The sequence below is a fragment of the Astatotilapia calliptera genome, chromosome 16 (genome assembly GCF_964374335.1).
Source record: "Astatotilapia calliptera chromosome 16, fAstCal68.1, whole genome shotgun sequence".
Lineage (NCBI taxonomy): Eukaryota > Metazoa > Chordata > Actinopteri > Cichliformes > Cichlidae > Astatotilapia > Astatotilapia calliptera.
Window position 1 is genome coordinate 19,868,900 of NC_137437.1, and position 13,888 is coordinate 19,882,787.

General features: G+C 39.7%; 2 protein-coding genes across 3 annotated transcripts in view; both read left to right on the top strand.

The window, feature by feature from the left end:
- Window positions 1-1,777: 1,777 nt before the first annotated feature.
- On the top strand, window positions 1,778-3,304 carry LOC113007820 (cytochrome c-b). Of its 2 annotated transcripts, none has more exons than XM_026144778.2 (3): window positions 1,778-1,937; window positions 2,466-2,639; window positions 2,740-3,304. In XM_026144778.2, the coding sequence occupies exons 2-3, from the start codon at window positions 2,468-2,470 to the stop codon at window positions 2,883-2,885; spliced, it is 318 nt and encodes a 105-aa protein (XP_026000563.1). In that variant the 5' UTR covers window positions 1,778-1,937; window positions 2,466-2,467; the 3' UTR covers window positions 2,886-3,304. The 2 variants fall into 2 exon arrangements, with proteins under 2 accessions (XP_026000563.1, XP_026000564.1); XM_026144779.2 differs by having other exon boundaries at window positions 1,804-1,951.
- A 1,082-nt stretch (window positions 3,305-4,386) lies between these two features.
- pde11a (phosphodiesterase 11a) overlaps window positions 4,387-13,888 on the top strand; it is a 53,099-nt gene continuing 43,597 nt past the window's right edge. Inside the window, exons 1-2 of the mRNA XM_026145039.2 lie at window positions 4,387-5,587; window positions 6,098-6,256. Of these exons, the coding sequence (XP_026000824.2) occupies window positions 4,799-5,587; window positions 6,098-6,256 (948 nt within the window). The 5' untranslated portion in view covers window positions 4,387-4,798. The remainder of the gene's footprint in view (window positions 5,588-6,097; window positions 6,257-13,888) is intronic.

Here is a 13,888-nt window from a genome sequence, read left to right on the forward strand (position 1 = left end):
AGTTCTATCATCGGGCTGGGGTCTTATTGTGTTGAGTCTTCATGTTTACATGTTTTGGAAAGACAAAGCATGAAATGGACACAGTGGAGTGTGGTGTGTTTTGCAAACTTGTTTATTGCAAACTAATCTGTGGATTCAGAGTAGTGGTAGGAAACTTTGCCAGTGGGATTTGCACATGTGGTTCCCACACTCACCGAAATGGCAGCACGGGTGCTTTTATAACCATCATCATAATTATGACCCCTCCCATGATCTCATTTAGCTTCCAGTCATTTGTTTATTTTCAGATTATCTGGTTAAATTGCAGGGGACTGTGCTTGCACGTGCAAATGTCATGCACTTTCAAGCCACACTTTAACCGTACATTCATACAGCACTTTATTCTAACCAGTTAACCTAACATGTCTTTGGACCAACGGGAAGTTGGACTACATGCAGGAAGACTTCACAAGCCTAAGGAGAACATAAAACTGCAGGACAAGCAAATGTTGTGGGAACACGTATCGTGACACTGTCAAGGTCCCCCACTTTCCACAATGCAGGAACTCCAACAACACTTAGGGGAAGAGGAACAACTTTATTGACTGACCAATGCATTTGTGGCTTTCATCAGGGTTATCAGGTACCCCCACCTTCCCATTAAAAACACACAAGGACTGTACAGTTTCAGATTAGAGGATTTTTACTGTTGAATGTCAAATTTGACCCAAATTGTATGTGAGACTTAAGCATTATTTAAGCAGGCAAGTCATTAAGAAAATAATCTTATTATAAAATATCATTTCCAGTGGCAGCCTAAAAAAGGGAAAACCCTGCTGAGTAGTAAAAAGAAACAAAGCACACTTCCAGAAACATTTCAGCACACCCACTAATTACATAGAATCATAGCAAGCATAACGTGAAAACAAGTATTACATGAATAACTAGCACACGACGTCCAGGAAGCTAGGTAACAGACAACACAACACGAACGCCACACACAAACAATTAAAGATACAAGCAACACAAGAAAAAGCAGCGCCATTCCTCTACAATCAGATCAATGACGGTCTCACCAGGCTGGTTTAAACATGTCACGCCTCAACGCCAAGTGCAAATTTCTGGTAAACATCTAGAGGTGGACTGTTGAGATGTAGTCCCCAGCAGCAAATCAGTGCAATTGTGTAATAAGCTGGAACCGCCCCCCACATACCCCCACATTTATTGTCATTCCAACACTTGTACTGACATGAGGTAACAGGAAAGTTTGCACTTTAAGATCCTGGTTAAAAGCCAACAAGAACATGTAAGAGTAATATATATATATATATATATATATATATATATATATATATATATATATATATATATATATATATATATATATATATATATACACACTTGTATGCAGTATAAAGCTTCGTGGCAGGCATACCATGGTCAAAATACCATGTCAGTATTAAAAAGTGTTTCATTTGAAGGCCTCCTGCGTGAATAGTGTGTGGGAAGTGAAGGCATGTGGGATGGCAAAGAGAGTCCAGTAATTGTGACTCCATAAGGTGACAATATTCTCCACTTGGTTGCAGCAGCATACAAAAATTGTGCTTTTCAATAACAGATCTGGGCTAGAAAATGCGAAAATAAAAAATAGCAAAACACACAAAGAAAACAAGTAAGTCGGACGTTTATTTATTTATATATTAGTGTGGTATTTTTTTTGTTGTTGAACCGATTAATCGGTTAAATGCGAAGATTTAATCTTACTTGCGCTTTCAAAATCCCGTCATGACGTGCACGACGACGCAGGTCAGGTGACTGATGACGTCTCAGGGATACTAAAAGTTTTGTGAGAGAGTTTTGTGAAACTTTCGTGAAACGGGTGTGACAGAACCCGGCAGGGGGATTAAATTCAAGAAGCTGCGAGTCTCTTCATTGTGCGCGGAACGGAAACGTAAACGGTAATTACTGAAATGTGAGGTTTGCTGTTCTCTGTTCTTCGTGCTCACAACTTTTTACGGACTCAAATCCGTCTGCGTCGGTGCTCCAGCGCCGATGTCTTTAAAGACGATATTCTAGCTGATTTTTTTCCTTATCTGAGGAGCTGTTTGAGTTTAACACACATTAGATACATTACCTTACATTACAGTCAGTGATATTTAAAAGATGAACTTTGGTATGTTTTATGTAAGGTTGATATATGAAGTTATAGCTACAGGCTTAGCTTGGAATAAGATGTCAAGTGTGAGGTGGTATTGATATTTTTTACTGGAATAATTTGCTTTAAGAGGATAGCAAACGCGCTTTTTTAAACACCTGTCTTTGGTTTCATGATAGGAGCGGTGTAATTTAGCAATACTGTGAGAGCCAGTTTGGTAACGCCCCCAGGGGCATTGTTAGGCAACTAGCACGTGAGCTCCCCCCTGTGGCTGAATTGGTGTATACCGTTATACTGTGATTGTTCTAAGCCTGTATATTCTCCTTGTTAGAAATGACTGGAGACGTTGAAAAGGGCAAGAAGACATTTGTCCAGAAGTGTGCCCAGTGTCACACCGTGGAGAATGGTGGGAAGCATAAGGTTGGACCCAACCTTTGGGGCCTCTTCGGACGCAAAACCGGCCAGGCAGAGGGGTACACTTATACAGATGCCAACAAGAGCAAAGGTGAATACTCTGTGTGCATGCACTCTTTAACCAGCCTTGTAAATCACACAAACTTGATTTTAAGCCTTACTTTCTCCTGTTGTTGCCTACTTTAAAACAGGGGTTATCTGGAATGAGGAAACCCTGATGGTGTATTTGGAGAACCCCAAGAAATACATTCCAGGAACAAAGATGATCTTCGCTGGCATTAAAAAGAAGACTGAGCGAGCTGACCTTATAGCGTATCTCAAATCGGCAACTTCATAAAGATCTCTGTATCCGTGCACCTTTTTAGCAATCTTTGTGCCTTAACAAACTGTTCAAGATACCAAGACTTGTCTTTTTCCCCCCCAAAAAATAAGGCAAAAGAGCAATCAGTTGTGGTGGCACTGGGATGATAAGTTGTCGCCATTGTCTCAGGTTTACTTGATGTGGACTAAATATCTCCTGGTTTGAACAGGTTTCAGACATAAATGATTAAATAATATACTGTGCATCCATAATGTAGGGACCAAAAAAATGTTTAACTGTCCATTATTTTTTGGGGTGAGTAGGTTGTTGTTTTGTTATCAAGTTATTTGAAGATGTGTCTGTTCTAAGGATGAATGTGCCTTCTCTGGTTTGATTCCTACCTCAGCTGTCTTTTTTGTCATTTCTGAATTTGAATAAAACAACACTAAACATGAGAATTTCTTCACCTTTTTTTTTTGCCCGAGATCATAAAATGCTGAGGAGGCAGCATGCCAGGTTTTGATACACTTGATTTGTCAATCAAATAAAGATTAGAGTGGTGTATTTCATTGTCTTATATGCCAGAGGATGTGCAGGATTTCTATCACAAAACTGAATAAACATGACACACTGGGACACTACTTGCAGGATTTGAGTTGTTAGTGGGGAGAGAGAAGCAAATAACTGAAGTGATCTTTAAGAGGCTGTGACTGATATGAAGCTATTTAAGAAAAAAACCTGCTACACTTTGAAAACTGTTCTGAGTTGTTTGACCACATTTTGAGAAAGAAAATACTGGCCAAAAAGACAGAATGCATTTGTAGGGGTCATGTTAAGCAGATAAAGGCATGTCGAAGTTAACCTTGCTTATCAAATCTAGAGGTTTCACGCTTGAATTCAGATTGCTGAACAATGAGGTGCTCATGATAGGAGTCAGATTTGTGCTGGTAGCTGTATCACTGTCCAAGTTGTGGACTACAACTCCCCCTAGTGTTCAAATTACACACCTACTCACAGAGGAACTAGTATAAAGGAATTTGAGTATCTGGCATGCTCACTAGCGATAAAAGTCGCGGTTACATAACTAAATGACACAGACCGCTGCAGACGATGTTTAATATATGCTATGAATTCCTTCTTTTTTAGTCGACTGTCACTCATTGATTATCACAGAAAAGCCTTTTTTGTGGAATGCATAGAGATCCATATTGTATTTGAATCATGTTAAAGAGTTAATTCACCCACATGGGGTTCCTTTGCTTCAGATAAGCCTTACAAAACTGGAGCGGATCCGAAATATTGAAAGTTATGAACAGTGTGCAACAAATCTATCATTATAGTCTACTGTTTTATATTTTTGTGTAGCTTATTGCATATGTAACCATACGCATTCTGTATAATATGTGCTGGACGGACAGACGTTAGTATTATCCTCGTCGTTTTCACACTTGGAGCCTGTAATAGGGGCCAAACGGTTCAGATGTCCAGAGGGCTGCGTACTGAAGCAACCCTGAGCTCCTTCTCGTGTGACGAAACGAGCATCAGTGGGACCGAGCCAACCACAGCCAGCGTCATTTGCAAACTAGAAGACGCACACGACAGTAACGCTCGGTAGTTGCTGTTTGTTGTCTTTTCAAAGCCCGTGGCAGTCCCAGCGAGCATCAGTTTGCGTCCACGCTGCTTAACCTAGATCTGCTTAAATGATCTTACATTAAGTGAAAACGGCGTGGACATGCTGTGGAAGAATATGCTGGTGCGCAAAGGGAGTCTCCATCGCCACAGAGTGGAGCTGGATATGTAGCCGAAGCTCCAGGGATGCTCCAAGCGTACTGCACCTTGGAAGTTGTCAAACGATTCTTGTCTTCAACCCCCCAGCAAAGCCTCATAGATGATATTTCTCTGCGCGACTTCATGGATTTGGTTCTCTGAGGACCATCTGAAGAACAGACATGGCAGTGTCAAAGATGCTGTTCTCTGACGTGGAAACTTTTCTGGACTCGCATCCCGAGTTATTCGAGGATTACCTGAACAGAAAGGGGAATTATAGCATGGTGGAGAAATGGCTCAAGAATCACCAGGCGAGCAAAAGTCCAACGGCTTCAGCTCCAGCCGAGACAAGAGAGGAGAAGAGCAACCCGTACAAGGACAGCTGGGCGAGCAAATGTGACGGTTTGCAGCGGAGAGCGTCTCAGAAGGAGCTGCGTAAAACTTTCGCCAGATCCAAGGCAATCAACATCAACAGGACATACGACGAACATGTTAATACCAGGGCGCAGGAGCCGCTGACAAGCATGAGGAGGAGAGCACTGCTGAGGAAAGCGAGTTCTCTGCCCCCGACCACTGCGCACATACTGAGCGCACTGCTGGAGTCCAGAGTCAACATCCCCCAGTACCCTTCCACAGCCGTGGATTTTAAATATTACCTCAAAGAACACAACGAGCGAGAGTTTTTCCTGGAGCTTGTAAAAGACATATCAAACGACTTGGATCTAACGAGTCTCAGCTACAAGATCCTCGTGTTTGTTTGCATTATGGTGGATGCAGACCGGTGCTCCTTGTTTTTAGTGGAGGGAACAGGCAACAAGCAAACGCTAGTGTCCAAATTCTTTGACGTGCACGCAGGCACCACAGTTTTACCCTCAATGAATTCAGACGAAGTTCAAGTGCCATGGGGGAAAGGGATCATTGGTTATGTAGCCGAGCACGGGGAGACAGTGAACATCCCTGACGCTTATCAGGTGCCTTCTGCTCTGTGTGCATGTGTTTTTGTGCATTTCCATCTGTCACAGGCAGTGAGTCAGATCGTTTTCGTGCAGCTTTTCATTTTATCTCTCACAGTTTGACGAACAAGAGCACTGCTGATAGCTTGGGCCAAAACCACACGTTCACACAAATCACATAAGAGTAATAAAAAAAGTGTTTTTTGTTCTTTCTCCCCATCAAGTCCACTGTGATTTAATACAACAACTACATAAAGGTGCTTAATAATGGCAACAGCCTTTTTAGATGTAAAAGTCTTAATGGCTGGCCAAACATTTACACTAATGCCTCACCACATTGCTCTACTTTACTACTTTTTGTAGAACAAGCTCCAAACTCTGCAGACGTCCATCAAACTGACATTCCTGTAGACACGCAGTCATGATCTTTATGTTTAGTGCCCCGTCATCTGAAAAATAGAGGAAGCAAGTGCTCTTTTCCAACAAGTGCTTACACTGTGTCTTTTCTTCTGTGCCTACGGCTTGCAGGATCGTCGGTTCAGCGATGAAATTGACAAGCTGACAGGGTACAAAACCAAGTCACTGCTGTGCATGCCCATTCGCAACAGTGATGGAGAGATCATCGGAGTTGCTCAGGCTATTAACAAGAATTCAAGTGGAGAGCTCTTCACTGAAGATGATGAGAAGGTAATTTAATCATTACAGTTATGAGCATACTTACTGAGTAAAGAAGACACACACATACACACACATGCTTCTCTAATACAGTGCATCCTCCCTGGTGTGTGCAGAATAAGCTTATGTGTTTGTTCTTTGTTTGATCCCTCCCTGTTTTCTTACATCTTACACCACTAAACCTTCCCACAGGAACTTTGTGCACGTGAATCAAATGACTTTATAAAGCGCTATACAAATAAAAATAATATCTGGGGCAGTTTTCGATCACACCATTTCTCATTCTTACATAAATAGAAACAATGCTTGTGGGTAAAAGGATGGGAAGTCACAGTGAATCGGTAATTTATCTCAATAAAAGCATACTGTTTATTTCATTTTTATTCTGTTTTGTTAAATTATTGCAAAGATGAAATAACACATTTATGTGCTTAAATCCTAATGTTACATTTCATAGACTGGCAAAGCAAGAGAAGGAAATGTGACAGACTGCATTTAATCACAGTGAAACAAATAAAGCCATATGGGGTAAAATGGTAGTTTGGGCATGAATTTTAGCCACACTTGTAACATTGTGCAAGAGCTACATCAACTGGCCTGTGCACTTCTTTGGTCCACATGGCAGGTTGAACTGCAGAGATCCTGTGACCTCTTCTCAAGCACTAGGCATGAAATATGGTTCCTTCATGTTTGAAGATGTCACCTGATCACTTTAGTAACCTGGTCACTGGCTTGATGTTTTATGAAAGCTGTTGTATGAACAGCGATGAGATTTGGCACAAACATTTTTAGAATATTTGGCTAGAACCTGCACACATGCACACACACAGTCCCATTTTCATGTCTTAGTGACATAATGCTATCCCTTGCTGCCTACCCTATTCCTAACCATCAAAAATGAATGCCTAACCCTAAGCCTTAGCTTAAACATAACCTTAACCTAATTGTAACCCTGACACTAAAACCCAATTTTGAGTCTCAAAAATGCCTTCAAACACGTGGGGACAGGCATTTTGTCCAACAAAAGGGTTTTACATCTATTGATAAAAACAAAAACAAAACGAGAACACAGCTATTATAGTTAAGAAGAAGCCAGTTTATTGTTCCATAGTTTAATTCAACAATACATACATGCAAGCCTTTTTCATAAAAGTTGGTATGCTTCATAGGACTTAAATAAAAAACTGAATACAAGATCTGAAAAAATCTGTTAAATCCCATATTTAGTCGCAGATAGTAAAAGAGAGGATTTGATGATGAAATCACAAAAACCATGGTTGCCATCAATTCAAATTCATTCACACTTTTCTTGCACGATGATCAGATCAAATTTCAAGTGTGCCATTATTTGGATTTCCTGAACCTGCAAAAGTAACAGTATTAACACCAGAGAAAAGATTACAATGTGAACACATTGCAGGTAGACTGTGAAAATAGTAAACCTGCAAACCATCAGCATGTTATAATTTCCATTGCAAGGAAACTGTGGTGATAATGATAGCGCTTCTTAACCATGGCTTTACAGAGCTGCTAGCAAGGCCTCCAACTCTCACTTTTTTTTGTTATTATTGCAGCACATTGAAGTAAAGTACAGATGAAAGAATAGCCCTGAAGTAATGCTCATGCTTTATGATTCATGTGTGGCATTTCAGGGATGTTACTCAGTTTTTTTTTTTGGTACATAGACACTGTTTTGTGGCGTTAGCGGCACACAAGCAGCAGGGCTGTAGCGATGCCAGCTGTCATTTTTCATTACCGTCAGCGCTGCAACACTCATGAGTTTACAGTTGTAAAGATTTTAAGAACATGATGTTTTTTTTCTTCATATTTTGCCTCCTTTCGTGTTTTGTTTTGCACTGTGACCTACAAACAGGGAACAGTTTTTTTTCTATTCCCTCCAGTTTGTTGGGTGATTCTTCAGTTTCTGTGACATTAAACTTAGAGTTAGCCTCCATTCTGTTTTTAATATTTAAATTGATAAATAAATCTGCTTTATTAAATTACTTTTAATTATCAGATGACACAATAGATGTACATCTTGGAATTTTAAATGTTATTACAACTGATTAATTTCTCAAGATCTTGCTTGGCTTCAGTTGAAAGTCATTGTTAATGTTTTAACACACTGCTTAAAACCCTGAAATTAGTAACTACATCTTAAAAATATCATAATATTTAATGTAGGCCACGCCAGTAGAAGTGATTGGAACCTATTTTGAAAACACTTCCTCTCAGTTATTTTGGCATTTTAAACCTCTGTCAAAATGTATAAAACTGTAATTTAAAGGATGACTAGGCCATATTACAACCGAGTCACTAGTAAAAAATCTGCTTTAAGAAATGCTTCTTGCACATTGAAAGTTTTTTTCAATGCAATTCATACTTTTACTGCACATGTGCAAAGTTGCATTACATAATGGCTTTATTAACGACTCAGTCCAGAGTACTGACATGATAAAACACCTATTGCCTCATCCCACCAGAGCACTTGAACAAATACCATGCTAATTCATGTTATAAATACAGCAAGCCAAGGAAGAACAAAAGCAAAAAATTACATTAATTACACACGTCTCCATCTTTAATACACACGCCATGTTTATGGTCACATTTCAATTCAGGGTTCTTCGAATGCCTAACTGCCATCATCACAATGGATATTACCTTTACATGAACAACAGTAAATATTATCATGTTACATACTGTAATACTGAATGTAGGTCATGTAATGTTGTCACAGCTGTTCTTGCTTCTATCATCCCTTGTCATAAAGTATTTGACAAACAACATTAACTGAAGACATCATCGTCCACTTTATTAGATACACCTCTTCAACTGCTCATTAACACATCTAATTTAACATCTAATTAGCCAATCACATGGCAGTAGTTCAACTCTAACCTGCTGAAGTCCAAACTGAGCAACCGAATGGGAAAGAAAGATGATTTCATGTTCATTTCAATGTGGCATAGTTGTTTCTGCCAAATGGGCTGATATGAGTATTTCAGAAACTGCTGACCTACTGGGATTTTCCCACATAACTATCTTTAGGGTATACAGAGAATAGTCCAAAAAAGAGAAAATACCCAGTGAGCGGCATTTCTCTGGGAGAAAATATGTTGTTGATGCCAGAGGTCAGAGGGAGACGGCTTTGAGCAGCTTTGAACTGATAGGAAAGGAAAAGTAGCTCAAATAACCAGTTAGCACACTCACCTAAAATGCAAAAGATTTCTGGCTTGAGCCTGAGAGCTGAAACAAATCCTTTGGAGGATTATGTAAGTGTAAAAGGATGTTCCAAATTAACAATGTGGATCCATCCAGCGTGGCAACCCTTTGTGAATAGGGCATCAACCAAAATAACTTTTCAACACACAGCCTGCCACACCTTGAAGCAGATGAAGATCACACCCCTTTCAGCTAAGAACAGGAATCTGAGGCTAAAAAACATTACCTGGTGTAATGAGTCACAATTTCTGCTGTGACATTTGGATGGTAGAGTCAGAAGTTTGCGCAAACAACATGAAAACTTGGGTCCATCATGCCTTGTAAGATAGTGTCTGGGATATTTTTTGGTCACACTTTGGGATTCTTAGTACCAAACAGCATTTTTTGAACACCACAGGCTACCTGAGTATTGTTGCTGACCATGTCCATCCCTTTCTGATCTGTTCAGATGATCTCAAACTAGCTTCATGAACACCAGACTTATATCATGGATGTGCAACTGACAAATCTGCAGTAACTATGCGATGCTATCTTGTGAATATGTTTCCAGCACCTTTTCGAATCAGTACCATGAAGAATTAAGGCATATTTTACATGCAAAAGTGAGTGTATATATGTAATCTGATAAACAGCAGATCATTTTTTCTCATTCTGTCTTCATTCCTGAGTCCAAACTGACTCAGTATTTATTATTTAAATAATTAACCCCACTGTCTGAATCCATAAACCAAGGTTGAGTCATCTGTCATTAAATTTTCCCAAGGCAGTATGATGTAAAGGGCCGGGGCACTGTGTTAATACCACCAGTATTGGCTGGTAAGACCCTCGCATTGGTTAATGCTTCACTTTACTGCTGAGTAGAATATCCAGTGTGTCAGCAATTAATTTATTGTCACCCCTTTGGACTACACCATTTGTGTGATTTTGAATGGTTGCCAACGGCAGCACCATGGGATTTGTGGCAGTGTTGGGGCAGCCAAGTTACTTAAAGATGATTCAAGAGGACGAAAGCAGACTCTTGGATGAGAACCATCCAGGATATTACTCCATCGGTTAGTAAACACACTGGTCAAGTTTTCAGCCCCAGCACAAAGCCATCGCTGTCTGTGAGTTAATGTAATATTTAAATTTCAAGCAGCTGTCAGGGGAGCAACATCTCCCACAGTGATCCAGATAGCCTTCTGTTTGTGAATGATCGTTTGTCAGAGAGACACGAGGAGCACGTGTTGAGTCCATCAGCGCGCTTGAATAGACGTAGCAGGAAGGCGGTGAAAAGCCGATACAGCGACTTGTTCTCTTATTGCAGGGGCCCCTAAAGGAGAGGAAAGATGAAACATGAAAGCACAAAGCTAGCTGTGCTTTTATTTAAGCGTCAGGTTTCACTGTGGCAAAAATGATCTGTCGTATGTTTTTCCTCCACTGCTGCTCTGCCATCAAAATTACATCTCCAGACTCGATGCGTTGTTTATAATAGATGCAGATTAGGAATTCTTTTTTTCATTTCCCTTGTTTTGAGTATGTTTCACATTTCGTTAACATCACACTAATGCCTGGGATGGCTGCAGCTGAATTAGTAATGAAATGCAATGTGAGTGTCAGAGAACACAGCAAGCTCCCTGTACAGCACAGCTGCAGCCCTGCTTTTATGGAAGACCTTGTAATAAGAAAATTTATCATACCTTTCGAAGCAGATTCCTTTAGAGACATAAGCTTACGTTTATCCTTAAATGATTGTGCTGAAAATTTACAGGATTTTGAACACATTACATGCTTGGTTTTAAATCCCAACAGCCTTAAATTTGTTCTGTTCTGTCATTCAAGATTTGAGACCTTTGGCAAGTCTGAAAATGGTTCAGCCCATGTATAATTGCTGTGTCTCATTATCTTCTGCAAAGGAATTTGGCTACCGACTTAATTTAAGAGTGCAAACTGACCCCGTCCTCCTATCTCTATATTTTGCATTACTTTCTTGATTCTTGTCTTGCATGCCTTGTAATACATCCGATGTGAAATGTGTTATTCTTGTGAATTAACTTTTATTAATTCTCCCATGTAGGTTCCATCTGCCAGTATATCTCAACATCTGTGTGAGCTGATTGTCAAACAGCAGTCCCCCCCTCACCACAGTGCTCCCTCTGGCTGCCAAATTCCCAGTCAAATTGGCTCAAAGCATTTCAGTTAATAACCACTTTCATACAATTTCCAAATGTAAATCTGCAGCTAAAGAACAAAGAACACAATTTCAGCTTGGCACCTAATTTAAAAAAAAACAAAAAAAACAATCCTAGAGGATATCAGATCAAATCAAATGTAAGGAGTGCATCATACCAGAATTGCTCATTGCAAAGCAAAAGCAGGGAACTATCACAAGAAATCCTCTTAAATCTTTGCATGTTGCTGTATTAAACTATGTGTATACTGTACAGGGGTGACCCACACACAGTAAAAGGAGACCTGCCTCCCCAGCCACTAAATAAGCAGTTGATGAGAAAAATGTAATCTTCAATATTTTTTTCAGATGTTTAACAAAAGGTCTGATTCTGTTCTTTATCCGACTGTCTTCTGATGTTCCAGGAATAATACTGGATCATGTTTATCTAACAGTCATCATATTTGGTTAAAATTAGTCTTCTGTTATGCTTTCTGGGGACTTTGGTTTAACAATTCACTGTGTTATCTACCTTTGATGGCAACAGCAGTGTTAAATATATGCACATTACTTTTTTTTATATGCAAGGGAGCGAGCTGCACCAGGTCAGTCTGAGAAGAAAAACTGTATATAAAAGATGGATGTAGATTCTAGGTCTGAAAAGCCTTAAACTTGCATTATTTCTAACATCCAGCAGGATGTGACTCCTGCAAAAGTCCACTTGTGTAGAAGTTTAGGATCAAATGATACTTCTTAGTTGCTTTAATACCTCATCTATGAGTTTATGGTTACAGTTTCAAGTTTCAAGTCTTTTTTATGCAGCAAGATGCTTATTTGGTACATTATGGTTCCAGAATATCAACATAGGCTATACTTTAAGACTAGAGATGGCACGATACCGCTTTTTTATGTCCGATACCGATACCATAAATTTGGATATCTGCCGATACCGATATGAATCCGATATAGTGTATTTTATAATCAATAAAATTGTTTTTCTATACATTTTACATCAGATAAAAACTTTTGTTGTAAGATTCAGAAAATTATTTATTAAAAGCTAGACATGAGAATAAGAAAGAAAAGTATTTCTTTGTGCCCCCTTTTCCCTGTTAATGCCCTACCTGGCCCCCTGGCAAAACTTTGCTAGATCCGCCCCTGCACAGTTACCAGCCGTCAGCTACTTAGAAAAGGATCCTGGTGTGGAAAGTAATATTAAATAAGTTCTAACAACAGCTTATCAAGCTTGAACGCGCTGCTGTTGTTTAGTGCAACATCCGCTGGTTTCCTCTTTCTGGCAAAAGTGGGCCAAAAACAAACAAGAGAGACGGGAGTCGCGACAGAAAAGCCGATCAGTTGATCATTGATCAGTTTCATGATTTCAAGTAGCAACAGTAGAGGGAGGGAGAGAAGAAGAGGCAGTTGCTCCATATATCGGTTGTTAAGCTTAACGTGGGAATGCTTTACAAACATTCCGAGACGAACTTACACACTTGCTTTACTTCTCTGGGATAGCTTTGTCGGAGAGGAAATGCTGGTTTGGAAGCACATAGCAAGGCTCCAAATGCTCAGGGAGACCACCGACAGGTCTGGCACACCGCAGCCGCTCTATCACGCGAGACATACTTCTCCGACGTGCTAAGGTCATGAGTTGGATTACGTCATGTCGCAAGTTTTGTGAGATGCTTTTGTGATACTTAATGGATCGATTACATTTTTTGTTTCTTTCTGATATCTGATCCAGTAATTTAGGTCAGTATCGGACCGATACCGATACTTAATATCGGATTGGTCCATCCCTATTTAAGACATGTACATGTGACTGACAAGTTGCTGCAGTATAGGCAAATACTCATAATCAGAGGCTTCAGAATACGACTCTACAAAATGCTGGGTGATGTGACATTGGCTACATTCACCTTTTGTATGCAAACTAATCTATGAGTATATAAAAAAAATAAAAAATAAAACCTGTGATGGGGATGTCTGACTTGTTGAGGTCAACATGTCGGTAACAGTGGAACCTGTACTAGATTAAATTAAAGCAGTGTTTGTGTCAGACAAATAAAAAGTGTGCAAACCTTTAAAGTACAGAAAGTGTAGTATTGAGTAAAAACTAGAAGAGTGTGGGTCCTTCCAGTGAACAAAGCAGAATAAAGCTGAGGATAACAGTTACATTGTCTGTGAAGAGAGAACTAAGTTAAGTTTATGTCTTCCTTTTTAAATCCTCATATTTCACAGTTTGTTATTAACCTGCTTATTAATTCCAT

Excerpts from the sequence above, each read along its gene's own strand:
- LOC113007820 (XM_026144778.2), top strand. The coding sequence starts at position 2,468 with ATGACTGGAGACGTTGAAAAGGGCAAGAAGACATTTGTCCAGAAGTGT. Across the intron at positions 2,640-2,739 it reads AGATGCCAACAAGAGCAAAG|GGGTTATCTGGAATGAGGAA; the intron begins GTGAATACTCTG and ends ACTTTAAAACAG.